This window comes from Hippoglossus hippoglossus, chromosome 15, assembly GCF_009819705.1.
Source record: "Hippoglossus hippoglossus isolate fHipHip1 chromosome 15, fHipHip1.pri, whole genome shotgun sequence".
Lineage (NCBI taxonomy): Eukaryota > Metazoa > Chordata > Actinopteri > Pleuronectiformes > Pleuronectidae > Hippoglossus > Hippoglossus hippoglossus.
The window spans coordinates 13976286-14002779 of NC_047165.1; the positions used below are offsets into that span (position 1 = coordinate 13976286).

Here is a 26494-nt window from a genome sequence, read left to right on the forward strand (position 1 = left end):
GGTAAATTATAGAAGGAGGATTTTTGTCGGAAGCCACTGGTGCAGCTGTGGTGAAGGAGCAGATCAAATCAGAGAAACCCTGGTGTCATGGCGGACGTCTAATGGACACTGCGGGTGACACAGTAGAGTCGAGGTCGATGGAGCTCATTGCTCAGACGTTTACAAAAAAATCACTTCAAGTTCTGGAACGTCTCCAACAACAAATGACACAAATGAGCAGCCTTTTTAAAAATCAAAGAACAAAAAGTGTCCGATTTAAAAAGATGGTGTCCGGGTGTGACAAAGTCAGGAGATTTGACATTTCGATGAGTCCGTCCTGATGGGTGTTTGTGCTAATTGGGCCTATTGAGCGTCTGACGGCTCCAGACACGAGCTCGGAAACAAAGTTTGATGGTTTTCATTCTTCTTCTTAATTTCCGCTGCTCGTTAGCAGGTGATTCAAATGGAAATTAGACAACTTAATTATTCAGGGAACAAATACCTCTCCCCTCTCCGCTGCTTTCACTTGTTTCCGTCGAAACAAACAAAGTCTGCTCACGTTAATAAGAATGCTTATAAATATGTGCCGTTTTTTAATTGTGGCTCAAAACAGTGACGCTTGCTTGCAATCATTTTTGGAACGATTGTCGCTTCTCTGTAAATTTCATTTGAGCTGGAGGAGGAGGACGAAGAGAAATGGCCACGAAAACCGAAACACTCAGTTGTGTTCATTGTTGTGTAGTGAGCTGTGGGCCACCCAGGGCACGGGAGATGTATGCCACAGCACACAGCGGAGAGGGAAACATTAGTCATTTGATAAATGAGACTGTTTGAATATTTAGTACCAGTCTCTGTCCGCGCTCTGTGCTTTCCTGTGGCAGATAATTTTGGCAGTTAAGCATTGATTTCCCTTACACAGCAGAAGCGCGGGTTCAGATCATTACCCTCCCTTCATAAACCTTCTTGTGCCTCTGTTTATTAGCGATGGGGAGGAGCGGCGGGCTTGCAGGCGTGCTCGGCCGCCGTTTCCCCCCAACACCCTTAACGTAGCAAAATAGTCATTTTAGCTCCGAGACCGTCCTGCTTTTATTGCAGCCAGTGTTGCCTCACAATAGAGTTTTATAATCTATAAAACCAAATCTCGTATGCCAAATTATGTTTGGTCAATGGCTCCATGCCGTATTTCGCTGCTCTGGGGGAAAATTCGGGCGGAAATTTCTCTTCGGGTCACGTACTGATGGCACGGATATTGTCCCGCGTCCAAGGCGAGGCGGTTGACAGCAGCTGCTTTTGTGTGTGACTGCAGGTTGACGGTTTCCTGATTATGCAGACGCTCCGCCGGGACTGCCAGGGACTCAGTGTCTGTCTTATGATTACTCTGACCATTGTAGCTGAAGGGAGGGAGAGCGCCTCGTGACAAGTTGATTTGCACTGCACCTAATTACAGTAACACACTCAAAGGGCTCAAAGGCGCACACGATAGACAGGACCAACAAGTCCTCCAACCCGATTGAGCGTATAGATCGTTTGTCCCAACTCTCTGCACAACGCCATCATCAGCACGGTTATGAGGCCAGGCATGCAGCGTGTCACAGCAGCTGCAGAACATTACCCTCATGGTTACAATAATAAACACATGGTTGGGTTTATGGAACGGTCACAGTCTGGTTGTTTTCGGCAGAAAAGCTACTTCAATAGGTTTGTATATATATTTATATATATATATATATTTTTTTACTGTATTTTCTCTCTAGGACACTTTTATCAGAAGATGAGGACAATGATGTACTTAAATATCCGTTCAATGAAAAAAAAAAAAAAAACCTGGGAATAAATCAGAAGCTCACATCCGTCCAAAACTTAAGTGCTTTGGGGGCACAGAAATGTCCCCGTCCTGGACAAGGCTTTTAGCTCCTTAACTTTGCTTCTGTTGTCTCTTTCTTCTTTTATCATTCTGCTGAAAACAAGCCAAGGCCGTGTTTGTTAGGGGGAAAAAACATGATGGACACAACATAAATGGCCTGAGGATGTTTAGATGTAATGAGTTTACATTTATATTGTGCATCTCGTGTATAGATTGCATTTACATACGTCTGTGGCACCTGCTATTAATATAGGTCTCTGGGATTTGCACTGAAATTAATCATGAGGAATCCAACTTAAACAGTCAGTCATGCAAGTCTCCCTGGGATGTAATTGTTAAAACATCCTAAAAAAACTGTTTGGTAGAGACAATGTCTTTCTGCGGAAAAAGCCATTAAACAGATGCAATGCTAAATACAAATAGTTAAAAATGTATTTGCATTTGCATTTGTGTTTTGAATATGGTCACGTATGTCAGTAGATTGGCTATTGGATACATTTTTATGCCTCCACAGCAGTTACAGCCAGTGGCAGGTTGTCCATCCATCCCATTCTTGTGTACCTGATATCTTAAGAAGCAATTGAGAAATTGTCTTTATATTTTATACAAATTTCCACCTGGACTCATGGATTAACTGATTAGATTTTGCTGTTCAAAGGTCAAGATCACTGCGACCTTACGAAACACATTTTTGATCTTGTAAACGCACCCCGGAGACAATCCTATCAAATTTGGGACTCAAAATATATCTGATTATATTTGGGAGGTCAGAGGTCACAGCTGCCTCACAAAACATGGGGTTACGGTAAAGGACATGGATAAAAAAGTTATGTGGAGTAAAAATGTGCTGGTTGGCGACGGCACACAACTGCAGTGCACTATCTCTAGTTTGATCTGAAGCCATCTCAAGATATCAGATTGTATTATGATCCCCCATGATGAACAGTGTGCTAATGTCAGGAATAAGTAGCTTTGTAGAAACACTTCAAATCCAAGTAGTTACAGCTTCAATTTGACAAGCTATAAAATAGATTTATGTTAATTTCATATATTAAGTTAAAACATAGGTTCAGGTTAGTAACGAGTCAGGTTGGGACAAATATATAAAGAAGTCATTTCTTCTGTCTTTTTAAAATAATTAACAGTTCAGAAGTGTTTTCACTTTCAGTAATTGCTAGAACGATGACGAGACTTTTCAGAGAACACTCTTCTTTTTTTTTTTTTTATTACTTTAAGGTGATGACAGCTCATGGATTAAGACACCCCTCTGGATCTGTAAGTAGCCGTTTCTATCGTAACATCTTCTGTGGTTCAAATTGTGCACAAGGTTGTCTTCAGTCTGATTATTAAGTCGTCTCTTTTCTCGTGATTTTAAAGGACGAAATGAAAGAGCGGAGCCAAAAGGGAGAAAAGGGCGATCAGGTGACTATTTCTCTCATTGTTATTCCCCAGTAAAGACAACACAACCCCAGGAAACCGAGCATTAGTTTTCAAACACGCCATTCCACATTTGACACCACAGCGTGAAGAATATCTCCCATTTTCTACATAACATTAACAAAAGCAGCACTTACCATTGATTCATACAGAATAATTGAAGATCTCTTGCTGTTCAGATGTGGGGTTGGATGTTGTCTTTGTGCTCTGCAGGGGGGAAGCACTGAATAAATTGGTGCACAATTGTTGTTCGCACCTCGAAACAACAGATGGTTCCACTTGAAGCAAAGCAGATTACAATGACCACTGAGGCAGCCGTTAACCAAACATCAGACACCTACATGCACATGACAAGTTATTGACTTGTAGAGATTTAAGAAGGACGATTGACGATTTGAAAAGGTGCTGCTTTTGATTTTACTCACATTTTTCGGAGCAAAGGAGGAAACTTGGCAAAGGAGATATACTGTGTTCTCGAACTTCACACGATATGAAAGCTAACTTCACGAAGATCCTTGATGATTTCCTTTTTTTCTGACTCCAGTCAGAGGAAGAAGGAACGGCTTACTTCGTTGTTTTCTTCATGCACATCTTTAAAGAATGGTGGTTGTCTGTCTCCTTTGCTTTCTGCAGGGGGAGCGAGGAACACAAGGACTGCAAGGCTTCAAGGTAACATGCTGAAGATGTAGCACTTGCACCAAAGCTTGAGTACTGCCAATAAAATAAAGTTCCAAAATTCTTTATGTACTCCTATAAATAGCCTTCCGAGTGTCTGCACAGCAGCATCCGTAGCATTTTAGAATGGAGTAAATAGATTGTTGATCGAAACTGGAGAAGATTCCGGAATGTCTGGGATTGACAGTGGCCCTATAACATGGCAGAGATGATTACGTTATATATTTGTGAGAGGTTTCTTTGTGGTATGGTTAAAAAGTGATGATTCTCTGCCTCTCCCACGTCTTTCTCACCCTTTTATTGGACTTTAAAAGGGATACATAGGGCCGCCAGGACTAAAAGGAGATCAAGGACCAGCGGTGAGTCTCTGTATTCATCTCATGTCTGAGATGCTGTGCCACTTACAGTAGGTCAAACAGAGATGTCTGCTGAATATAAACAACAATGAGACAATACCACACATGTGAGAGCGTACAAGCTGTTTCAGGCTAATATTACCTAAAATACTGAGGAGTGAAAATCTCAATAAAATTACCAATTCTTCAGTTGTCTTTCTGTTTCCATGGTAATAATTCTGATACGATTACTGCAATATGCAGATAGATAGTCTGATGCAGGGCAGTTACAAAACACCATATTTACATCTATAGATCTGTATATACATGCATAAACTACTGTCCTAAAATAACTAGAATGAGAATATAATTTAAGATGTTATTACACTTTAATCTTAGCTGTCAAATACAAGGTCTCACCCTGTTTGTTCAGCATTAACTAACTAATTAAAGCAAACTTTTTAATGTGGCCCATGTCCCATCTGCTAACAGGGAGGGGTTTTATGAACTATACTCTAGTTAGGCACCAGGGGGCGATTGAAATGTTTTGGCCTCACTTTTAATGAAAACATTTTGCATCTCAGTCATGAAAAGTGGTATATAAACTTGGATTTTGTCGCTAGTGTTCTGCTTTTGTCACTTATCTTCGAAATAAGCTCAGTTCCCATGTATGAATTGTACAGTTCATCCATGTGTAAAGACAAAAGTGAGTCGAGAAGGTGAATGCGTATAAACAGCTTATTCAGAATAACAGCCCAACTTACAAATCTACCTCTGCTCCGTCATGAAGATATCCCCAGAAATTAACATGAAACTAATCATGGCTTGAAGCTGCAGGGGCAACACTTAGAAAACATAGCTGTTTGAAATACGGTTTCAGCATCAACAAAGTAGCTGGCGTCAAAGCCCAGACAATTCTGTCTCCAAACAAATGGAGAAAAATAGCTCAAAGTGTTGGTTTTCCTTTGTATTTTGCCAGGGGAAACAAGGCCTGCCTGGACCCACTGGACTCCCAGGACTCCCAGGCGAGCCAGTAAGTATATTGGCACAAGACACGAGCACTTCATGTCAAGCCGTCCTTTCTCTCGTTGCCTTATCTGTCCCATTGCCATCCTCGACTCTCAAACTCAGCCCTGCCAGAATGAAAGAGAGAGATAAACAGATAAACCTCAACAGGCAGAGACGGAGAGGAAGTCGGGAGAAAAAGTCCAGAATTTTTACACAGACGATCAGTAATCAAATTTAAGAATTAATTAGTGGAAAGAGGCAAATCTAAGCGCTTTATGCCAGGAACGGAGGCAGAGGCCCAATCTGTTCTCCACACCTGCTTCAGTAATGAGCATCTGTCTTTATTCAAAAGCAGGGAGGGAAAAGAGGCATTTCATAAATCCTGGCTAAGGGAAATTATGTTGGAACACGGCAGCCCGCTGAAGCAGTGAGGAGGAGGAGATAAATGTGTGAGGCGATGAAGGCCCGGTGATAGATGTGTCCCTTTTCGCCACTATTTACAGGGATCGTCAGGGGAGCCGGGGGTGCCTGGGAGAGATGGCCTGAAAGGAGAAAAGGCAAGTAAACTTCAAATCAAGTTCTCGCCTCAAAGAAAAATATGAAGCTGTGATGTTCTATCACAGGTTGAACATGCTAGACAACTTGTGAAGACACAGTGCAGATTGCTCGCCCTGCATGCCATCCTCAATCATGTTCTAACGGTGTGTTTCGCGTTTGATGCCTCTGACTCCTCTGCTTTTTCATACACTAATTTATTTTCACAATCGGACTGATTCCAAACACTGTGTGCCGAATGTGGCAGAGTTGAAAAGTGCATATTTGACATGCATGTTCGATTGGGTTTGTCACTTGATGAAGAAAACAAAGCTGTACTTTAGTCACCCTGCCCACTGGAGTCACTCGGCTACACAAAGTGCCTTCACCTCCTACACCCATTCAGGTTTATAATCCTGTTTGTTCTCCTTCCCCTACACTGACGTTAACCCTGATCCAAAATGCAGTTCTGGTTGTACATTCATGTGGTAATCTATCAATAAATGTGAGCTGGAAATGTCTGGGCACTGGAGAGAGAACTGTTCAGCTTAGCATAAAGATTAGGAGCAGGGGAAACATCTATCCTAGCTCCAAGAGCATTAACACTAAACGTGGGACTAGCTGCTAATATTGCTGACTATTACTGTTTTTCTTTAAGTATAGAACAAAACAAAGATGGTAAGACAAACGCCCGGGGCACATCGGACGTGGTTCATCAGCGGAGCATCTACTGCCAGCTCCTCTATGTTTTTACATAGAATTTGTCTTGAAAATGTACATAAATAACAATGTTTACTATGATGTCACTATACATCAACATAAGTTGTCCTATGTACTCAAATAAATGCTACTACACAGTATGAAAACGTACATCGTCCACTCCTGCAAATATTTCAAAACAAAAACTTTTTAAAACAACTTTTTTATGCTTCTGACACGTTCAACAGATAATAAAGACAGAGCATGTCCCGACAGAGCATTAAAACTGTGGTGAGAGATCAGGGGTGCTTTGGGCTGAGCTTAGCCTGCTAACATGCTAGCAGTTGCTATTTAGCTGTATAAACACAAAGTACAGCTCCAGCTAGTGGGAATGTTATTAGTGTTATCAGACATTTGGCCAAAGCTGAGTTTGGCCTGCTAACTTGCTAACAGTTGCGTATTAGCTGTAGAGGCTGGTGGGAATATTATTAGCTATGCAGGATCTTGATGATAATCATCAAGATCTGTAGGATTTATCCTCAAAAATTCACGGCAATCAATCCAGTAGGTTCTGAGTTTTTTCTGTCTAGTTCATAAAGGCGGACCCACCGGCCAACATCTCCATCCAAAAGAACAGCACTAAAAGTGCAAAGTTTATGTTTTAGTGCCCATTCCATCCATCCTGTATGCCAGCATATCACCGGGCCAACACAACAAATCGGCTCACATTCACATCGATGGTCAATTCAGAGCCAATAAACGTAACCCTAAGCTGTTTGTTGTTTTGGACTGTGGGAGGAAGCCTGAGTACCTGCAGCGAACCCACGCAGACACAGGGAGAACTTACAAACTGACCCTGGATGAACTGGGACTCGAACCAGGAACATTAAATGAAAGTGTACACATAGTCCCAAGAAATCAGACACAACTGTCTTTGCTTACCAACTTTCGGACTTGAAGGGTCCATATGCAGATGAGATGACAAAGCCAGTCTGACTTTTTATCTATGGAGAAAATAATGAAAACTGTCTGTCTCTGTCTGCAGGGGGACTCTGGTGGAGTGATGGTGCCACAGGGACCTCCGGGTCCCAAGGGTGAGCCTGGAGAACCCAGAGGCGGCTATACGGTGGGTACTCTATCAAATGTTGACAGTCACTTTTTCTCTGACTGTGTTGATTTCAGCCCTTGAGTCACAGAATGACAGAGTACAAAACAACAGAAGAAAATTCAACACAAGTTCACAAAGCAAAGCTCATTTGCAAACAGCTGGATCACTATCAGACAAGTTAAAGGAAACTGGCCTCCACTACTCCAGCTGTGTTGCTGCCATGACATTATGGAGATGCAATACCATTAAGTAATCCACCATTGGATAACCCCAGTCTGGGTAATCACCTATCTTCCCATTTTGGAGCTTATAGCTGTTGAAGCACTCTCTTTTATGGACATGGCTTTGCATATAGACATGTTCATTACAGCTTCTTGGCTGCTTGTGTGCAGCCAAGGCCCCGGTTCTGCTTGGCGCCGCTTGCACTCCTCAATCACCGGCAAGCGTTCACCGGCTTTAAACAATCATGTTTGTTTGTGTGTGCGTGGATACGCTTGTGTGTGTGGGTGTGTGGATACGCTGAACTGAACATTAAGCCAGACAGTAGACCTACTCATCAAGCAAGTGGCACTGTGTTCAGCTGAGCAGAGTAATGCGGGGAAAGATTGTGCTTAGGCAGAAGTATTTAAACCTCTTTAATGTACTCGAGCACTGTGGACACCTGGTGCAGGATTGGCAAACAGGGCAATATGACATGTTTACAGCAGGTCAATGACCTCCCTTATGTTGTGACATATTTCAAACTCAAAACGAAGAGAGATGTCTAGCGTTGAGCAGGAGGGTTCTTCTGCATTGATCCTCATAGTCTTTTAAAAATGTCAGTTCTTTCTGGGGTCACTGGAGGAAAGCGGACTCTCCACATTTTTATGGTTTATGTTAAATAAGATGAAGAAAAGATGGGGAAAAAGGCAATAAACAGGAGCTGAATGCAGATGGTCGGAGCGGCTTTAATGAGTCAGCCTCCTCGAGGAGTTAATGTCACTTTATTGATTTTACCTTTAAATGAATAATGAGCAATTTACTCTTCTTTCATTTGACTTTTATTATAAGCATGGATCTCCCACTACTCTGAAGTAGTGATATTAAGTTTTTATTTTCAATAAAGGGCCAGTGCATAATGCGTAATGGAACATTTTGTTTAAAAAAAAAAAAAGAAGGAAAATGCAGTTATAGAATTACATTAGTCTCAAAAAGTTCTGTGCTTTCCAAACTTTCCTCTGTTTTACATTTGAGTGCATTATCACAGTTCTCCCTAAAACTGTAGAACTGCTGCGTTAGCTCGAATCCAACTTCTGCGCAGCTAATTTACATTGTGCAATGTAGGACTTGTAACACTAATAGATGCTGAGCGCAGAAATCAATGTCTCATCTGGACTGTATGGTAAATTATGCTTACAGTAGCCTCGGTTGCAATCAAGGTTTTTCTCTGTGGTATGGCATTATCAGGATCCCTCTGTACGTAGACGCTAGTAAACACGTTGTAAACAGTATCGAACATGAGCTTGTGATGCAGCGCTGCGTTCAGACTGTTTGCACTGTGGAGTGTAGCTCATACAGATTCAATATTCCTGTTTAAATTCCACCACTACAACACAGCTTTTTTTTTGGTTCTGCACCTCGGGCCTCAAAGTGAATTGCTGATGAATCTACAGTGAATCCCTGATGTCTTCTTCCTGTTGTTTTCTAGGGCGACGGGTTGCCCCTAACCAGAGGGTCTCGCGGACCCAAGGTAGGAATCACTGTGGCGGTGGAGCATCACCAGCACAACCATCTTTTATATATGTCAACCTAAATCTGGAGTATACTGTATGTTACTCAAGGTGAAACCCCCAAAACAGATGGCACACTCAAAGGACAAAAAACTAAAAAACATGACTAAAAAGATTCAGTACATGGAAAAGCAGTCAGGAAAGGCAGAGGCATCCAAAAACCCTGTGGAATGAAAGGCATGGTAAAAAACTTACAAAAGAAAAACCCTGAGGAAAATGCTGGAACTCTGCGAGAAACTCACTAGACAAACACAGAAGTTTATAAGACACAGGTATAACTTACCAGGCCGTGGCAGGTAATCACTGGAGGAGGGAAATCAGACAAAGTCAGGAAGTTAAGTGCACTGAAATAAGACCGAAGGGCACGACACAAAATAAAACAGAAAATGTCTGAGAGTCCAAAAACTGAAAAAAAACGTATAGCTTAACTCAAGGAGCACACGAGAGAGGCACAAATCCCAAACAACAAATGCAAGTAAAACAAAAAGGCAAAAGGACAAGAAGTCCAACAGGAGATCAATAAAGAAATCAGCCTGCAAAAGTCCTTCAATAGCTAAAAAGCAAAGGCAGTTACATAACACTATATATGTTGACATCTGAAGATCATTGATATGTTTGCTACTGTGCTTTTCATAAGCTACTTTCATATTTAGGTACAATATAATTAAATGGTTCACAGTATTTTTTGGTGGACTGACACACTGAACACAAGCAATCTGTCAGCATCAACCATCATTTGATTTGATTTTAAAGTGGATGTTATTCAACACTAGCAATTATATTGAAGTGGATACTAGCCAACAGCAATATGTCTACACTTCTGAACTGTCATTGTTGAGGTGATTAACTTAGTATTTGAGACACATGAAGTGACTGAAGCCGACAGTTTTATCCTCACTCTGAAGCATTTGTTAAGTTGCTCATCCATTACTTTCAGCGGAGTTCTTAAACTTTATTCACCACTTGTAGCATAATTTATCTGTTGCCGTTTGCAACCTGTTGAGACCTCGCTGACTAGTTTTCACACTCTTGTTTCCAACACAAACTGAAAGTCAAATTAGTTGATCTACTCTGCAACGTTTCCACTGGGTTACCAGGGCCACTAGCACTTTTTATACAAGGATGCCATTATATTGCCACACACTGTGGCTACTGCTGTAGGAAATACTTTTTTAAAACAGCATAGATAATTCCTGATGATATCATGCTGAGTTTGGTAACCGGTTTAGAAAATAATGCAGGATGCCCCAATTATCAGTGCAAAACCAGAATGTACTATTCTATGGCAGCACATGCACGAGTTCAAATGAAATAGATAATGAACATGTGCATACCATTGGCCTTAAACGTGGCTTTGTTTCTTAGCCTTGAAGCTACAAACGGCAAAACATAAAGGGGGAAAATGAGTTCCAGCAGAGTGTGAATAGCTAATGATCAGGCAGTGCAGCAGTTCTTCATGACGTTTGAATTCACTATCACAGAAAACCCACTGAAGGTGCTTTTAAAAACATTTTTTTTGTCAGGGTGAGAGAGGTGTCCCAGGGTTGCCGGGAGAACACGGTGAAAAAGGCGAACCTGGAGAGAGTGTCATGGGTCTTCCTGTGAGTATGATTTCGTATTGATCGGCCTCTGTCTCCCACATTCATTATTTAGTTCAAACTATGATACCTTCTCGTGTCTTCAGGCATAAGAGTGAAATCCTCTTTGAATATCAGGATCAGTGTTCATTAAATGCACTCTAAGATGTGAATGCTGGTCATTACCATGAGGTGCCGGCATAGTGCATTCTGCCTTCATCATATATGCTCCGCACTGCTAGTTTGAACCTCGCAGATTAGATTGTGAGTGAGTCTCTTCTTTCATTTTTGAAATACCGGATTGTGGGAGACAGAGAATCAATAGAACTAAAGGTGTCTAACACAATTCCTTTATTGGATCCTGGGTACTAGCGGGCAGATTGTGTTAACAAGATGTGCTGTGTGTGTTCATAGGGCCTCGCGGGACCCTCGGGAAAACCGGGAATTGAGGTCTGCCGGAAAATACTCTCAATCCACAAACAAACGTGTTCAAGTTTATTGTCACTGATTATCAGCAGCTCATTGATGCCGTGGCTAGCAGTCTTGCAATTATTTTATGACACAAATAACACTCACAGTTTGGTCAAATCATTAGTGTCTCTGTGTTTGTTTGTTTTTTCCAGGGCCCTCGTGGATCCACGGGTTTATCAGGCCCCCCTGGAGCTCCAGGAAGAGAGGTGAGTGAGATCAGTATGTCCCTTCACATTTATTCACTCACAGACATCTGCAGGTAAAAGACTTTGCTGGAAGCATAGAGGAGCTTCCCACTGTGAGCATTCGGGTAAGATGTATCACAGAACCTGGATACAAAACCCAATCTGCTGCGTTGAGTGTGAAAATAAAGTTAGAGCCTTGAATGTGTGCTTGACATCATAGCCAGGGGGGGGATTGCTAACTCTTTTCTTTTTCTCAATTATAGGGCTCCCCTGGTCGATCAGGCCCCCCGGGCTCTGCTGGACCCCCAGGTGAACCAGTAAGTAAGAAAATCTAATTCTAGAGTTCGGCATCAATGCTCTGCAATGAGAACTTCTGAGCTCACTATAATTACCAGCCAGTTCCTTCACTACCCAACATCACAACAACAAACTGGCAGCCCACTGTTTTCAGTGGTGGAGGAAGTACTTAAAAATACAAATAAATAGAAAAAAATGTACTCAAGTAAAAATACCACATTAATTTTAATAGAAATAAATACGCACTTACTTTTAAATATACTTGCAAGTATTAAAAGTAAAAATAGTTGCAGCGTGTAACCTATTCCCTAATGAAACAGCTTATTTTTGGTGGTGTGCCGTCTTACTTCACCAGTGACGCTGCAGGGGGCGGGGTCTAACGTCACCTGCCTGCTCAGATTGGATCAGTGGACCAATACCCTCTCATTATTGATTTATGGATGTAACGTAATGCATTGCAAAAAATGAAGTGGTGTTGAAAGTATAGATAATTGTTGTATATATAGTGGGGTAAAAGTGAAAAGTACTGGACAATATATCTACTTATAATGTACAACTGAAAAATGTACTTACCGTAACAAAGTAAGTGTACTTTGTTACATCCCACTACTGCGTATTATAAGCACATGTTGTCTTTTTTGTCTTTTTTATATCTCAGGTAAACAACATGTACTGAAGTTCTAATCACTCTAGTGTGAGCGTCATATAAATGCTGCTGTTGCTGCACCCACTAAATGTTGCCGATTCACATTCATGTGTTGTAAGAAACTGTGAAAACCGATTATACCCAACTTTGTTGTTTTTTTAATACACAGGCTTTAGTTCTGAATGTTTTCTCATCTAAAACAACAATATTTTGAGGATGCGTGGACTCTGTTGTCTAACAACAAAGTTATTACACTGTTTCCTCAAGCGTTGCAGATTAAAATACTGAAAATTTAACGGTGACAAAAGGAAATTTGTTTAAAAATGTTTGCGGTGAAAACACATTTCTTAAAGGCAGAGATGATTATTTTTATAAATTGGTGTTTGGCACAATTTGCAAAATGCCGCTTCTACAGACAAGCAGCAGCAGAATATATCAAACGCATCAATGTCTTTTTTAGCTCTGAAAACAAGTGTGGCGATGATTCACTGATATTTGTTTTCTCTTTGACAGATTGCTCTGCCACTCGTTGGAGACATGGGAGCTTTACTTAAGGTATTCTATCTTCTTAGTTAATGCTAATTACAGTTTTCTTACAAAAAATAACATGCAGAGGGCCTTTCTGGTTTAGGATTTTTATAATGATCAGTTTTTTGTTCATTTGTAAAGGTACTTTTTACTTATATGTGGATGGTGTTAGTGAAGAGAAGTTGTAAAAGCCCTTGAGTGCGTTCATCAGGGTGAGTGGGGGAATTCAAATAATTCATTCATCACAGTCAAACCATGCTGCATGACATGTGTAATTATTTTTTTTTAGATGATGATAAAATGTAGATTTTCAGTCCCAAACACTTGAATGTGGACTTAACTGTATCCATAGATTAACATTAAAGTTCTATTTCTCTCTATGCAAACTACTGTAGTTTCCTCTGACCTCACACAGAATTTTGCCTTAGTTTACTTCACAGCGATCCTCAACCCTAGTGTGGATAGAGAATAGCTTTCGGATTTTGGAAGGAAAATGTAAATTGCTGCCGATAATAATTCATCTCTCCTGCACACACAACCTACATTTATAGTTTACAGGAGGACTTTTCTACTTCGTATGTATTACTGCACCAATAAGTCATTGGTATATCATTGTCATTTGTTATATCAGATAATGTGTTAATGATAATTGAAGTGTCTGAGATATAGATGTAACATTAACCAATACCAGTAGATCAAAATACTAAATTTGCTCATGGTTTCATACAAATCCTCAGGTTGATTTATTTTTGTGAAATCAACTGAGAAAAATAGTATATCAAAGAAACATTGTGTCTAATATATCAGTTTAGTGATTTTGTTCAACTGCTACAAAATCTGGTATGAAACAATATGAGATACCGTCTATTTCAAATCCAAAGCAAAACCGAGAGAAGCCCTCGAGAACGGCTCTCTCTTCTCTTACAACTCACATGGTTCCATGTGATTGCTTCAGGTAGATGTCCCACGTCACTTCACCTGCTCACGTTAAAGCATTTGGTACGAATACACATTTTATTGGTCTGGTCCCTAAAACCACCAGACTTGAAGCTTCTATCTTAACTTTCTCACTGGGACACGGTGGCCCTTAGGTGCAAAGCCCAATGGCAAAGCCCAAAATACAACAGCAAATAGGAAAACACACGAGCAAATAGGGAAAAAAATGCAAATAATAAAACACGAGCAAATAAACAACTAATCACACATTTGAGTTGCCATTATGTGCATAATACATTAAGGATATTGCACCTAATGTTTTTCATCATTGCAAAAGTGTTAAGTGCCCAAGCCCATTTTCTGACCATAATGCAGACTTTGCGCTGAAACTCCGAAACCCAACCTAATGTAAAACACTTTTCAGCCTTTGTGACTTGAGAGTCGAGCGTTGAAAAGGTGATTGAGTGCTTTTCCATTTTTCAAAGTACTCATTATTTTTTCTCCCTTTCTATTGACTGGAGCTGATTAGTCGTCTCACATGGTTTTGTTACCTGAAGGACAGCACTGTATCTAAATGTAATTTTGAATATGGAATGCATGCCAGCTCTTGACAATGCTTCGTATATATGTAAGGCGGCGGGAGTCTCGTAATTTTCTGACGCTGCTTCCCTTGGCGTCAACTTAAGTGCCCTGTTAGATTCTAACTCCTGTTTGCAGCGTCTTTCATCAGTGTTGCTTAGTGACACTCTAATTACTACTGCAAACACCTTATTGACACCTACAAAAAAATGGCGAACCCTTTAGATTGAGGTATCTTTTCTTTTCATTTGTAAAGTCAATAATAACATGTTCTCACTCTCCTTATTTTCATGGCAAATCTGTACAGATTACCTTCCATTTTATATTTCAGCCTCTGTGCAACACTGGTTTTTCTAATGGCGCAGTGTCTACCGCCTCCCTCCGTCTTAGAGCTCCTACCCCTCTCCTGCAAGGTGCGGCGCCTCTATCTAGACCCGATGAGGGGGAAATGATATTTAAGATTCTCACCTAAATGTCACAGTCAATGAGTTTGACAAAGTTCACCACTCACCTCGATGAGAGACACTCGCGGTGGGCTCACGTTATTTCTGCTCTGTAGACATTTAGAGAACACTTTGTGTCAGTCGGGGTCTCGTCCTCCACCCGGGGGATGTGACATAATAAAGGGCGAAAAATGCGCTGCTCCGGCTCGAGCTTGATGAAATCTTATCTGTGCCACTGTGTTTTGCTTCCCGCCTCGCCTGCGCCGGCAGAATGCCTGCAGTGTGTGCCAGACGAGAGTCCCAGGCATGCCCGGACAAAGAGGAGAGAAGGGGTCCCCCGGAGCGCAGGGAGTCGAAGGCATGGTGGGAGAAAAGGTACAAGCGACTCGTCAGCTTGGAACAGACACTGTAAACATGTTGATCTGACCATGAACTGTTGCTAAAGGTGTTGCTTATTAACTACTATAAGTGTATTCATTGTGTATTTCTATAATAAACAGGGAGATCCGGGTATAAGAGGTCCTATGGGCAACCCTGGGAAAGAAGGTCCAAAGGTAGGCAAAGGCATGTTCAGCATTAATGTACTATACAGTATATGACAAGGCACATTGTTAATGTGATTGTAATTGAATTATGCACATGACAAAATAATCTGTTGAACTAATAGCCTCATTCTGTGACATTGTTTATTGAAATGTGTGTTTAATGTAATATTTAGAGATTAGCGCTGACAAACGCTGTTCATAAATTGGCTTTGAGATTATCTCTGGTAGCCCAACCAGCTGTTCTACAACTCGTATCATTCTGCACACTTGCTGCAGAAGTTGTTGCCATGGATACGGTGTTGCGCTGCCGTGAAAAACAGTCTGGGCAATTTCAAGTCGTGCTGTGAGAGGAGAAGAAGACAGTCTGAAGTTTACGTCCATCAGCCTTTCGGTTTTTTTGGGGGGCCTTCTCATGTTTGGGTAAAAAAAAACATTCTCTGTGTTCCCTGCAGGGGGTGAAAGGAGAGAGAGGGTTCTCAGGCCCGACAGGAGACAAAGGAGATGAGGTGAGCGCAAAAAAAGTTTCTAAACAAATTAATTCTGTAGTCTTCTGACAATCTGAAGCCGGCGTGACATTGAGAGGTGGGTTTTTTCAAAAGAATGTAAATATATTGTAATGTGGGCCTCGTCATGAAGCCTGTTTGCTTTTGAAAGGAGCTATCAGAGGCTGCGTGTGCACTGCGCCCTCTCTGTGGCACTCAGAGGAGCTGTTTTAAAGAACCTCGCCTGCCCAGCGTGTGCGTGATGTTTTTCAACTTCCAGCATTGAACTGTAATGACAGGAGATTCTCACGAAAAACAAGCAACTTGCAACTGGATTTTACAGGTTCAATAAAACCATGTCTATTAGCTTTTATTTTTTTATTTTTTTCAGCTATAAAATAAATTGACGCAATAAGCAACCTATAAATAAAATGGTACAGAAATTCCTCATCCAAACAAATAAATATAGAAGCTGCACAAATGCTCCACTGCAGACATTTGCATGTTTTACAGCTTCTACATATCTATTCAAAGCTGCAATAAAGATAAGGAAGTGATAGTTAATAAACACGCATGCTTTATGCACACAGTCATGCAGTGAACAGAACGTTTTAATTCCCCCTCTTCGATATAGTTGTAATTTCATTGAGCCGTATTATTTCATTAGTGATTGCTGTTGCTAATGGATTCCTTGAAAGGCCTGTCCAGGTAACAATTAGCCAGGTTTGATGACTCGGACCAACACATTACAGCTGACTCCTGAGGGAGAGCGGTCTGTTAAGTATGCAAAGTAATGTAAATCAAATTTTTTCAACATCCTACCTCTGAGTATAGTGCCAAGAGGGTATTGTAGGTCCAGTGCTCTAAAATATAAATGTAAGTATTACTCTATTTCATGAGTTTATTTTACAGAATAATGATCCTCCTTGTCTCTTCCAGGGGCCTTCAGGAGTACCAGGGTTGCCTGGTGTGATCGGTCGTACAGGGGCCCCGGTAAGAAGCGTCTCCATCACGTAGCACTGATATTATACCCAAACTTCCTTTTCATGGTTGTAGATCTATTTTATCTCGTGAGGGTTTATTCTATTGCAAATATCCGATTTCATTACAAGGATTCTGTTCTGTTTACAGGGGCTGTTGGGAAGACCTGGTCCATTGGGCCAATCAGGAGGAAAAGGAGATAAAGTAAGATGTTTTTCCACTTAGGGCAGATCTCCCCATAGTGGGACTAATAAAGGATTATCTTTATGTAGCTAGTGTGTATATATTCCTCAGGTTTACACACAGTATAGTCAAAAGTGTATTCAGATATTGCTTGTTTAGATTAAAACCGTGGCCCAAAGCCGGTAACAAATGAATTTAAGTTACCATGTCTAAATGTTATGTTATGTAATGTATATGTAATTCCATAAAATGTTATTTCTACATACATTTAAATGGACTGTATCAACCATTCAAAGCTCTTTACAGTTTAAGTTGCATTATCCAATTCACATGCACATTCATACCTAGCTTCCATATGCAGCAATTATTCAACCATTCAAATACTGTCTGCACAGCCATCGGAGGCTATTTGGGGTTCGGTGTCTTGCCCAAGGACACTTCAGAATGTGGACTGGAGGAGCCGGAGATGGAACCAACGTCCTTCTTTACCCCCCGCACCACCCTGTCTACCTCCTGAGCCGCAGGGGATCCCAGCATGAAATTAGAAACTAGATGGCCCCAGTATGGATCTCTATTTTGTCCCATGCTATGGCCCTATCCAAAAATAATGATTTAACAAATAGTTTAATGATAATAGTTCTATGGTTTTTATTGTTGTCAAATCCCAAAAAAGTGTAGGAAACCATATCTTCAATCTTTAAATATGTTTTCTTTCGCAGGGCTGGTGAATGAGCTTCAGTATCATTGGATTACGTTATCATGGGCCTGTGTTTAAGGTTTGCATTTTTCACAGCAATGTTTAATTCCTCTGTGTTTGCGTTTGGCAGGGAAACGAAGGACCCACAGGCAGACCAGGGCTTCCAGGGCCTCCGGTAAGTTCCTCCTGCTTCAACAGGAGCCAGCAGAAAACCTCTGAGCGTCACGGACCTGTGTGGCCCTCAGATGTACACTGAAAACCTTTTTGTTACACAGACTTTCTTTACTCTGGTCTAAAATAGCATCTTAAGGTCACAGACTTGTGGTCCACCCACGATGAAAACATTTAGACATGATTATTTTTCTTGCTTTTATCAGCATGACTCGAAGATCCTTCCCAGGTTCACTTTGACATCTCTTCCTACAGAAGTGACCGTCAGTGCCCTCGCATCCTGCTCGCACTAAAAGTGTTTAGTTTAACAAGAATAATGTAACTGACAAACAAGCACGGATATGATGAAATTGTGGCGACCCGCTCATTGGCATTGAATCATGTTCCCTCTAAAAGGCCAGTGAGTAAGCACTTTCAAAGGCAAATCTATAATTCATCAGCCGTCCCCTTGAACCCGCCGTGCCCTCCCACACCCCGGTCTCATAAACTGCAGTCTAGGAAGACAAGGGATGGCTCAGTGGCCTGAAAAGGGCAGGGGCATCCGCTCGCTTCTAAATGAGAATCTTGACTCCCCTCTACATTTACAATAGCTTCCCCTTTACCAGTGTATCATGGGAAAAACACTCTTTCATGTTCTAATGGAGGCCCAGACGTCCAGATTACCTAGTTCTCATAGCCGAATCTCTTTTAATCAGCCTGCTCTCTGTATTTCTCGGATTCTCTCGTTTTTGAATTAGCACTGGCTCAAGGATTTCCAAGTCTACTGTTCTCAGCTTTTCCTGTTCCTTTCTCTTCTCTCGCACACCCTCTCTTTCTGTGTAATCATCAAATGAGCTATTGATTTCTCTTGTGTAGCTTTTAAGGGCTTAACACTTAATAACCGCTCCAGACCTACTGTACAGTTTTCTGTAAAGACTCTCTGTGACTAAAACTCCAACAGAACAGTGGAGAACGTGCCTGGGAGGAGGCGTCTGATTTGCTGTTGATTGTGTTTTAGGGTGTACCCTACGTGGAGGGCAATGGGATGAGCAGTCTGTACAAGCTGCAGGTAAACACTTTCACTGATAATGTTGTGATGCACTGAATGCATGCAGACAGCGCCTTCAGCCATCAGCAGGAACAAATCTCTGTTTGTGGTTAAAATGTTGTCTGACCCATATTGTTGAGTCATAATATAAGAAAATGTCATTTCAGAGCGGTGGAGCATTTTTAGGACCCCCTGGAGCTCCCGGTGCTCCGGTAAGAACAATCATTGTCATGCCCGAAGCAAATCATTTACATTGTTCCGTGGAGACGCAGCAGCAGCAGCACACAGCAGTGTTGCTACTATAGGAACCGCAGATCCTGGGAGAGCGGAATAACAAACAACCTGACCGGCCCTCCAGTGTTATCTCGGCGTCTGAGGCCCTTATATCACAGTCAATCATGTTCATTGAGATCTTGCGGTGTGTGAGAGCCAAGAGGCTCCTTGACTCTCAAACAGGTGTCTCCGACCCGCCCCAGGACACACAACATCATTGATATGCAAAACGGTCCTAGAAATCTTAGCTGCTCTGCTCTGTGCCAAGCTCGGAGTGACCCGATTTGGTTATCAGCCACCCCCCCGCTCGTCCTTATCGGACAGTTTGTAATCTCGTCCAGTCCTGGGAGACATTCACTCCCAGGCCCTGCAGGGACCCATCCGCCATGACCAGCACTTAAGGTGCTGGCAAAAAATAGGCATTCCAATACCGCCACAGTACAATGCACATGAACCCCCCCCCCCCCCCCCCCCCCCCCCTGAACTCCATCCATCACAGCCCAACAGCTCGGAGCAATCAATACGAGAGCATCTTCATCAATGTTAAAAGGGACAAGGGGCACACATTAAAATGCATGTGCAGTGTTTGTAAAGCATGTGTGATAACAACTGGAATATGTGATCCTGGGCATTAAACATTTTCTGTAGAAAGCCCACAGTTACATGTAACACAATGTAAGTGGGATTTACAGGCAGACTTTTTGAAAGAAATGATGCAATAATGAATACCATCAATTTTAATGACAATAACATACAGAAGCCACGTGTCATTTCAGGCTATATTTATGGGTTTTATGGTGCCAGTTGTCACATTCATGGGGGTAATCTGTCCTTTTTTCCCCTTCTCTTTCAAGGGTCCCAAAGGAGATGAAGGGGTTGCAGTGAGTTGAAGCTTTTCATTCTCGAGTATATTCTCATGAAATATTTGTCTATTTTCCGCACTGCCCAAAACATAGAGGAGTCAGAGTTGCCAGTTGCTTTCTATCATTGTCTCTGTGGTTCTCCCCAGCATAAGTCAATACGCCCTCCAGCCTAAGCACTTAACCACTCTCAATCGAACTGCAACACGCGGCAAAAAAAAAAAAAAAAAATCACATCTCCTGCGAGTATGAAACTGTTGTACCATATTGTCTTTCCAGTGGGAACTTATGAACCTGCTCTGCACTTCAAACCCCCCCGCCGCCTCCCCTTCCCCAGGATGACGCCCGAAAAACAATCCGCCCAGACACAGAAACAATCCGACGCATCATCTCAAATTCTTTATTCTCACTGGGCCAATTGCATTTTGTATTGTTTTGTTGCACAGTGATTTTTCACCAGGATGTTAATTTGACATTTCAATAAATTGTGTGAGCGACTCCGGTGCTGTGGTGAAATTGCCCCAATCCGTCTCACAGCTGATCCTCTGGCTGGCCCACTCTCCTCTTAGCCGCGCTCGCTTATTCATGACAATCTACATGGGTGACAATTACCTGCACAATCCGTCTATGTCAGCGCCGGTTGCCCCTCTGTTCCGCGTAAATGGCATTTCTCCGTGGCAGCGCACGCAAGATGAGGTAGATAGAGGCCATCACTTGTTTGGGTTTCGTGGAATGGGTCTCTATTTTTAGTGCGGGAAAGCAAATCTGATTGTGTCTGTCAAATGGGAATCTTTTCTCTGTCCCATCTTTAGCCCTACAAGGTGTGACAGCGCGTGTCATAGATCATAAAATGTGATACACTCAGGTTAACGCAGTGTCCTCTTAGGATTGTCCTCACATTGACACATGAGAGGTTGTGTTATCACCCTGTAAGAGAATCTGAAGGGGAGACGTGGATATCCGTGAAATGCTGGCTCCTGCTGAATTTAATTGACTTGCCTCTGTTGTTATGCTTGTTAATTCGTTATGTTTCCTTACGTCCTGATTTTTAGTGCAGTGTCCGTTCTGAACCTGCCTGTTTGCTCGGCCTGTGGTGATGCTAGTTGCAGATTTCTCTCTGGAAAAAAATGACCGGCAGTAATTGAGTAGCGCCAGGTGAAGACCGGCTGCGAAACCCTGGAGCCGTGCCACTGCTGCACAAAGAGCCCGTCACCTTTTGGTTCAAAGTTTGGTGAAGCTCAACTCAGTACAGAGAACCCAGTGGCAGTTGTCGTGGACGTTGACGAGACCCTGCCGCTGCTGCGACAGTGCGCCGGTCATCAGTTTATTAATATTGAACGTATCACGTGTCCAAATCCCACCAAGTTCGACCTTGTACTTCCTTGGACCCTTATAAATACACATGCCAAGTGTGATGCCTTTAGAGATTCCTGGAATTAGCAGATAAAGTCATTTACCTTCCTGTAGCTCATCATTAAACTCACCTTCCAGAAATAGCTTCTTTCTTAGCCACCAAAGGGCAGAACAAACAACCTTTAGTCTTTATCACTTGCGACTTTTTTGTCTTGACACAGCAGCTGTTGTGTTCTTCTCTCGCAGGGGGAACCAGGGGCCATGGGATTACCCGGGCTGGAAGGGCTACCCGGTGCCAAGGTAAGCAACAGGGTCGAACCACATGTGTCTCACCTGCCCCGACTGAATCTGATTATAGAGCGAGGCAAAGTGGTTTGCTCTCTTCTTCATTCTCACAGACAGAACATATCAAGATATTTGTCTCAAGAAAAAAGGCTCATCGGTGTGAAAAGACTCAATTTAGTGGAACATATGTTTGGGAGAATTCACTTGGGTTTTCTGAAACATTGCCTGAAGGTATTCCAGGTTGAATTTTTATATGCACAGTAATATCACAGCAGTTTGTGTTCATGTAATAGTCCACCATCTGCACAATGAACTGTTCCTATCGGATGCATTTTCCTTAATGGAACAAAACTAGCCCTGCATGCAACTCCTCACAGCTTCGTGCATCTAACTGTATAAAAGGTTTCCACTGACTGACAGTCGTGTGTGTGTGTGTGTGTGTGTGTGTGTGTGTGTGTGTGTGTGTGTGTGTGTGTGTGTGTGTGTGTGTGTGTGTGTGTGTGTGTGTGTGTGTGTGTGTGTGTGTGTGTGTGTGCGCAAAGTGTTTAAAGTTCATGAGGAGGTTGTTCAGTGAGTAGAAATGCGTGGTGTTTTTAACAGTTTGAGCCGTTTTCATTTCATTTGTCTTCATACTGCAGGTTTGTGTTTCACTATACAGTCAATGTCTGCCTGACGTGACAGTGATTTATTTGTATGTGTGTATCATCTAACTGACACGAGCTGTTGTTTCCTTCAGGGTGATATTGGTTTGCCTGGTTCACCAGGGACATCAGGTCCTCTAGTAAGTAAGATTTTTTTTTTTTTTTTGCGATAAATTCACCTCTACTCACACTCGCGCATCCCTGATCAATCATCTGTGTTTTTTCTGCTACTGGCAACAAGTCAATAATGTTTCATAAAGTACTCAGAACATCAGCTGTCAAAACCCAAGTCCCATAACACCGCACTACTTCCATTAAGAACTCGGGGTGTAGACCTGTGGCGTGTGCAGTGAGTTTTCTCTGCAGCATGTGGTAGCCTGTTTGCTATATAAGAAATGGAAAGCTGCAGAGGTGCAGTAGATATGAGACCATTGAGGACCCGTCAAACCTGGTCTGCTCTCTTCCTCCCTTTTGTGATTGACAGGGGAAGCCCGGAACTCGTGGAGAACTAGGGATCCCTGGAGAACCGGTGAGCCACAGCCTCTAAGTCTCTTTGAGCTGTCAATCCACGCATCATTCCTTTGTCGCAGCCGACTGACACATCAGCTATCTCTGTTCTCTGACAGGGTGAGCGGGGGCCGCTCGGAGAGACAGGATTCCCAGGGCCTGAGGGACCCCAAGGTGTTCCTGTAAGGATGCTACATGGATTCTGTTGCTCCTCTCTTTTAGAATCATAACTAGTTGTTGCCAAAGCCCCTTCCAATAATGTGCAGGTTGAAAATAAGGCATTGAGTAACACAGGGCTCCTTTATATCAGCACGGTTGTTTAACCATTACATGGATAAAAAGAGAACATGATTCAATGACAATATGGATCAAATAAGTATTTTGGCTATCTCTTGTCCTGTAGATGATTACATTCCTCTATGTGATTACCATCAGAGATGGTTTGTGTAATTTTCCCTGCAAGCGCACAAAGGAACAGTGTTCGCACAGCAATCAGGATCATTATCCCTTGGTTGAGATATCTCATTAACTGTGGAGATTACTAGCAGAGCAACAGCGCTGATCCAATCGAAGGTGGAAGCTGATACAAAATGTCTTTGTTTGTGTTGCGCTCCTTGAGCAGGGGAGGCCGGGCAAAGATGGAACTCCGGGATACAAGGTAAGTTGAGCACACACGTTGCAAATCCCCTTATAGAAAGTGCTTTACGTCAGCCGAGGTACAGAAAGATGGCGCAGCAGATTTTTATCCCCCCCCCCTGCCGCCCGCCCCCTCAGGCTACACCATCATGAGTGCATTAAAGCTATTTGCATATTTGAGATTTTAACGATAATAACGAAATGGAATCCTGCAGATTTAAGGCTTTGTTGACTTTTAGTCTTTTTTACCCTAATTATACAGTTAATGCTTTCAGGCAATGGTAAAATGTTTGTAATAGAGGGCAGCAGACACTTAGATTAAATATGCATTTTCCTGCCCAGTGAACCTGGCTAAAATTGAAACAAATACTGCAGCAAACTCTGCTTCTAGGTGACTGATTCAATATATTACTCGCATTTACTACATAAGAATGGGCTCACAGGACGAAGAACAGATCTGCCATGAATAGCCATTTCCAGCAAATTATACGACCTAATACCCAAACTGGATTGACGACGAGCTTTACTGTTTTGCTCCCTGATTTACAAGATTTTTCCACCTTACCGGCAGTCCCAACAGTTTATTGTTTTCTGATTATTATGATTATTAGTTAATATTCTTCCATCAAAATCTCAGCACTGCACAGAGCCAGTTTAATTCTCATGCGTTTCTGCCGCGGTGCTGGAGTTTTTTCCGGTGGGACAACAGTGCCATCTAGCAGGTGGCGTTCGCTCCTCCACCCAGACACCTTGCTCACTGCTTTGAGGTTTAATGTAATGCTCAGGGAAGCACATTCCAGTGGGTAAGATGATAGATTTAAGCCTCCCATCAGGCATCGGGGAATACAGAGTACCGCAGATTAAAGCAAGCAGGGGAGAACGGCACCACAAAGAGATGCCCGCTTTAAAACCACATCATGCCAGATTGTCTTTTTGCATGGCTCCTGTAATCCAGCAGGAAATTGATACAAAGATGCTCCCAGAGGTGTTTCTGCGAGCGCGGTAAAGGGGAGCAATGAGGAGTGACAGGGAGGGATTGGAAGACACAAGATGTGACACGAAGCCAGAGACAGGTATTTTCTCTGCCGGCTTCACTGCGCAGGAGAGACAGGGCGGCTGGGAAAGCAGGCATTTCTCAAACAAAACGGGGGGGCGATACAGAGGAGCCGTGACATTGCAGAAGGTGAAACACTATACAGGGAGATATTATACGAGCGATACACCTGAGCTGAGTAAGAAGCAATCAATGCATCTGGAAAAAAAAAAAAAAAGTGCATTTCTCAAAGTCAGGCTTACACACAGAACTGAAACTTCTGCAAATAGTCTAGCAACATGAGCAGTAAACTATTATCGTGGTTTTAAGTAATAATTACCTACCCCCGTGTCCACAGATTAGGATAATGGATTTTTGTGTGTGCCATCAATACTTTGTTTGTGTAGTTGGTAAAAACCTTTAGTGAGCATTATTTATTTTTCCAATTATTAGTATTACTTCTTACCCTCTTTTTCTGCAGCAAAATATATATTTGTCTGCTTTTTTTTCTCCAAGGGATCTTCAGGTACAGCAGGGGACAGAGGATCCAAAGGAGAACGTGTAAGTAGCATCGTTCCTGTTTTTCCTAAAAAGAAGCCGTTTTCATGACTCTGACTATAAAGGGTTTGATGAATAGTAATGAAAGTCTTCTCTTCAGCACAAATATGACTAATCCCCACAAGCGCATAAGCACCAGATAAAGGCATTTAACGCTCAGTGCAGTTTCCTATTGTATTTGCAAGGCGAAATTATGGGGCTCTGTCACACTTTCGCAGTATCTATTGCAAACGCTGGTAATGGAGGCAACAAAATTAGGCTTTTAGCTGCAGCAACAGAACATCAGAACCCCTGAGTGGACCCATTAAGAGGACTGGGTCTCTGTCTACAGCATGTTGAGTGAACGGACATGAGCAATTTAATGACAAGTGCAGCTAAGAAATGGATTTCTTTTAAACTTTTTTTTGCATAAAGCTGACATACTGTATGTGTGGGCTTCTGTAACGCAGGGCGATACAGGGATTTCTGGCGAAAGAGGTGTCCAGGGCGAGCGAGGTCGCACAGGAGACCTCGGCCCGATTGGACCCGTGGGACCAGCCGGCCACAAGGGTGATCCCGGCCCTCCAGGGCAGCTGGCGAGTTCAACCCTCCTGGTAAGCTGTAAATCTGCACATACCTCCGAGGCAATCACAGACTGTCCTCCCCGTTGATTTCAACCGTACTCAGCCTTCCGAAATCCCCCACCTTCCTTCCTGAGCTTGAGCAACTAGTTCAGTCTCTGTTTCCCCCGTGTGGAAAACGGTACAGCCACAGCTATTTCTGCGAGGAACATCAAACGAGGCTGTTGCAAGGGAGGCTGCTGCTCGCTTTCTGCTCAACACTTCCCACTCCCGATCATCCAGGCACAACAGAAGGTCAGAGAGGGAGAGCGGTGCAGACGGCGAGGAAAGTCAGAAACGTGTGGGCGTGCCTGGAGATCCGCAGAGCAGCGAAAAACACCTCCATGTGTCACAGACATTTTACACCGACCGTGCGCAGTCACGGCACTTATACAACATTCACAGGCCGAGATGAAAAACTGTTTCAAATGCAAAGATGCAAGGTCCAAGGCTACTAGTGTTTGCCACTGCTACTGAGGCAGCCCTGGAAATATCCAGAAGAGAGGTTCAGAGAGGCAGAGAGTATATTTTTATGTATTTGCTTTAGAAACACACAGGGCTGGTGTGACAAGCAACACTATTCACACTAAGCA

At 42.5% G+C, this 26494-nt stretch overlaps 1 protein-coding gene across 4 annotated transcripts in view; it reads left to right on the forward strand.

Moving 5' to 3' along the window:
* Positions 1-26494, forward strand: part of LOC117775060 (collagen alpha-1(XIX) chain) — a 101530-nt gene that overhangs the window by 62701 nt on the left and 12335 nt on the right. For all 4 annotated transcript variants that reach the window (XM_034607875.1, XM_034607876.1, XM_034607877.1 and 1 more), the window contains 29 exons: positions 3080-3118; positions 3221-3265; positions 3914-3949; positions 4270-4314; positions 5270-5323; positions 5802-5855; positions 7577-7657; positions 9327-9368; positions 10932-11009; positions 11400-11435; positions 11609-11662; positions 11905-11958; positions 13098-13139; positions 15341-15445; positions 15571-15624; positions 16068-16121; positions 17037-17090; positions 17229-17282; positions 18089-18133; positions 19127-19177; positions 19324-19368; positions 20284-20310; positions 21889-21942; positions 22664-22708; positions 23053-23097; positions 23195-23257; positions 23698-23733; positions 25261-25305; positions 25752-25895. In XM_034607875.1, the coding sequence (XP_034463766.1) occupies positions 3080-3118; positions 3221-3265; positions 3914-3949; positions 4270-4314; positions 5270-5323; positions 5802-5855; positions 7577-7657; positions 9327-9368; positions 10932-11009; positions 11400-11435; positions 11609-11662; positions 11905-11958; positions 13098-13139; positions 15341-15445; positions 15571-15624; positions 16068-16121; positions 17037-17090; positions 17229-17282; positions 18089-18133; positions 19127-19177; positions 19324-19368; positions 20284-20310; positions 21889-21942; positions 22664-22708; positions 23053-23097; positions 23195-23257; positions 23698-23733; positions 25261-25305; positions 25752-25895 (1581 nt within the window). The remainder of the gene's footprint in view (positions 1-3079; positions 3119-3220; positions 3266-3913; positions 3950-4269; positions 4315-5269; positions 5324-5801; positions 5856-7576; positions 7658-9326; positions 9369-10931; positions 11010-11399; positions 11436-11608; positions 11663-11904; positions 11959-13097; positions 13140-15340; positions 15446-15570; positions 15625-16067; positions 16122-17036; positions 17091-17228; positions 17283-18088; positions 18134-19126; positions 19178-19323; positions 19369-20283; positions 20311-21888; positions 21943-22663; positions 22709-23052; positions 23098-23194; positions 23258-23697; positions 23734-25260; positions 25306-25751; positions 25896-26494) is intronic.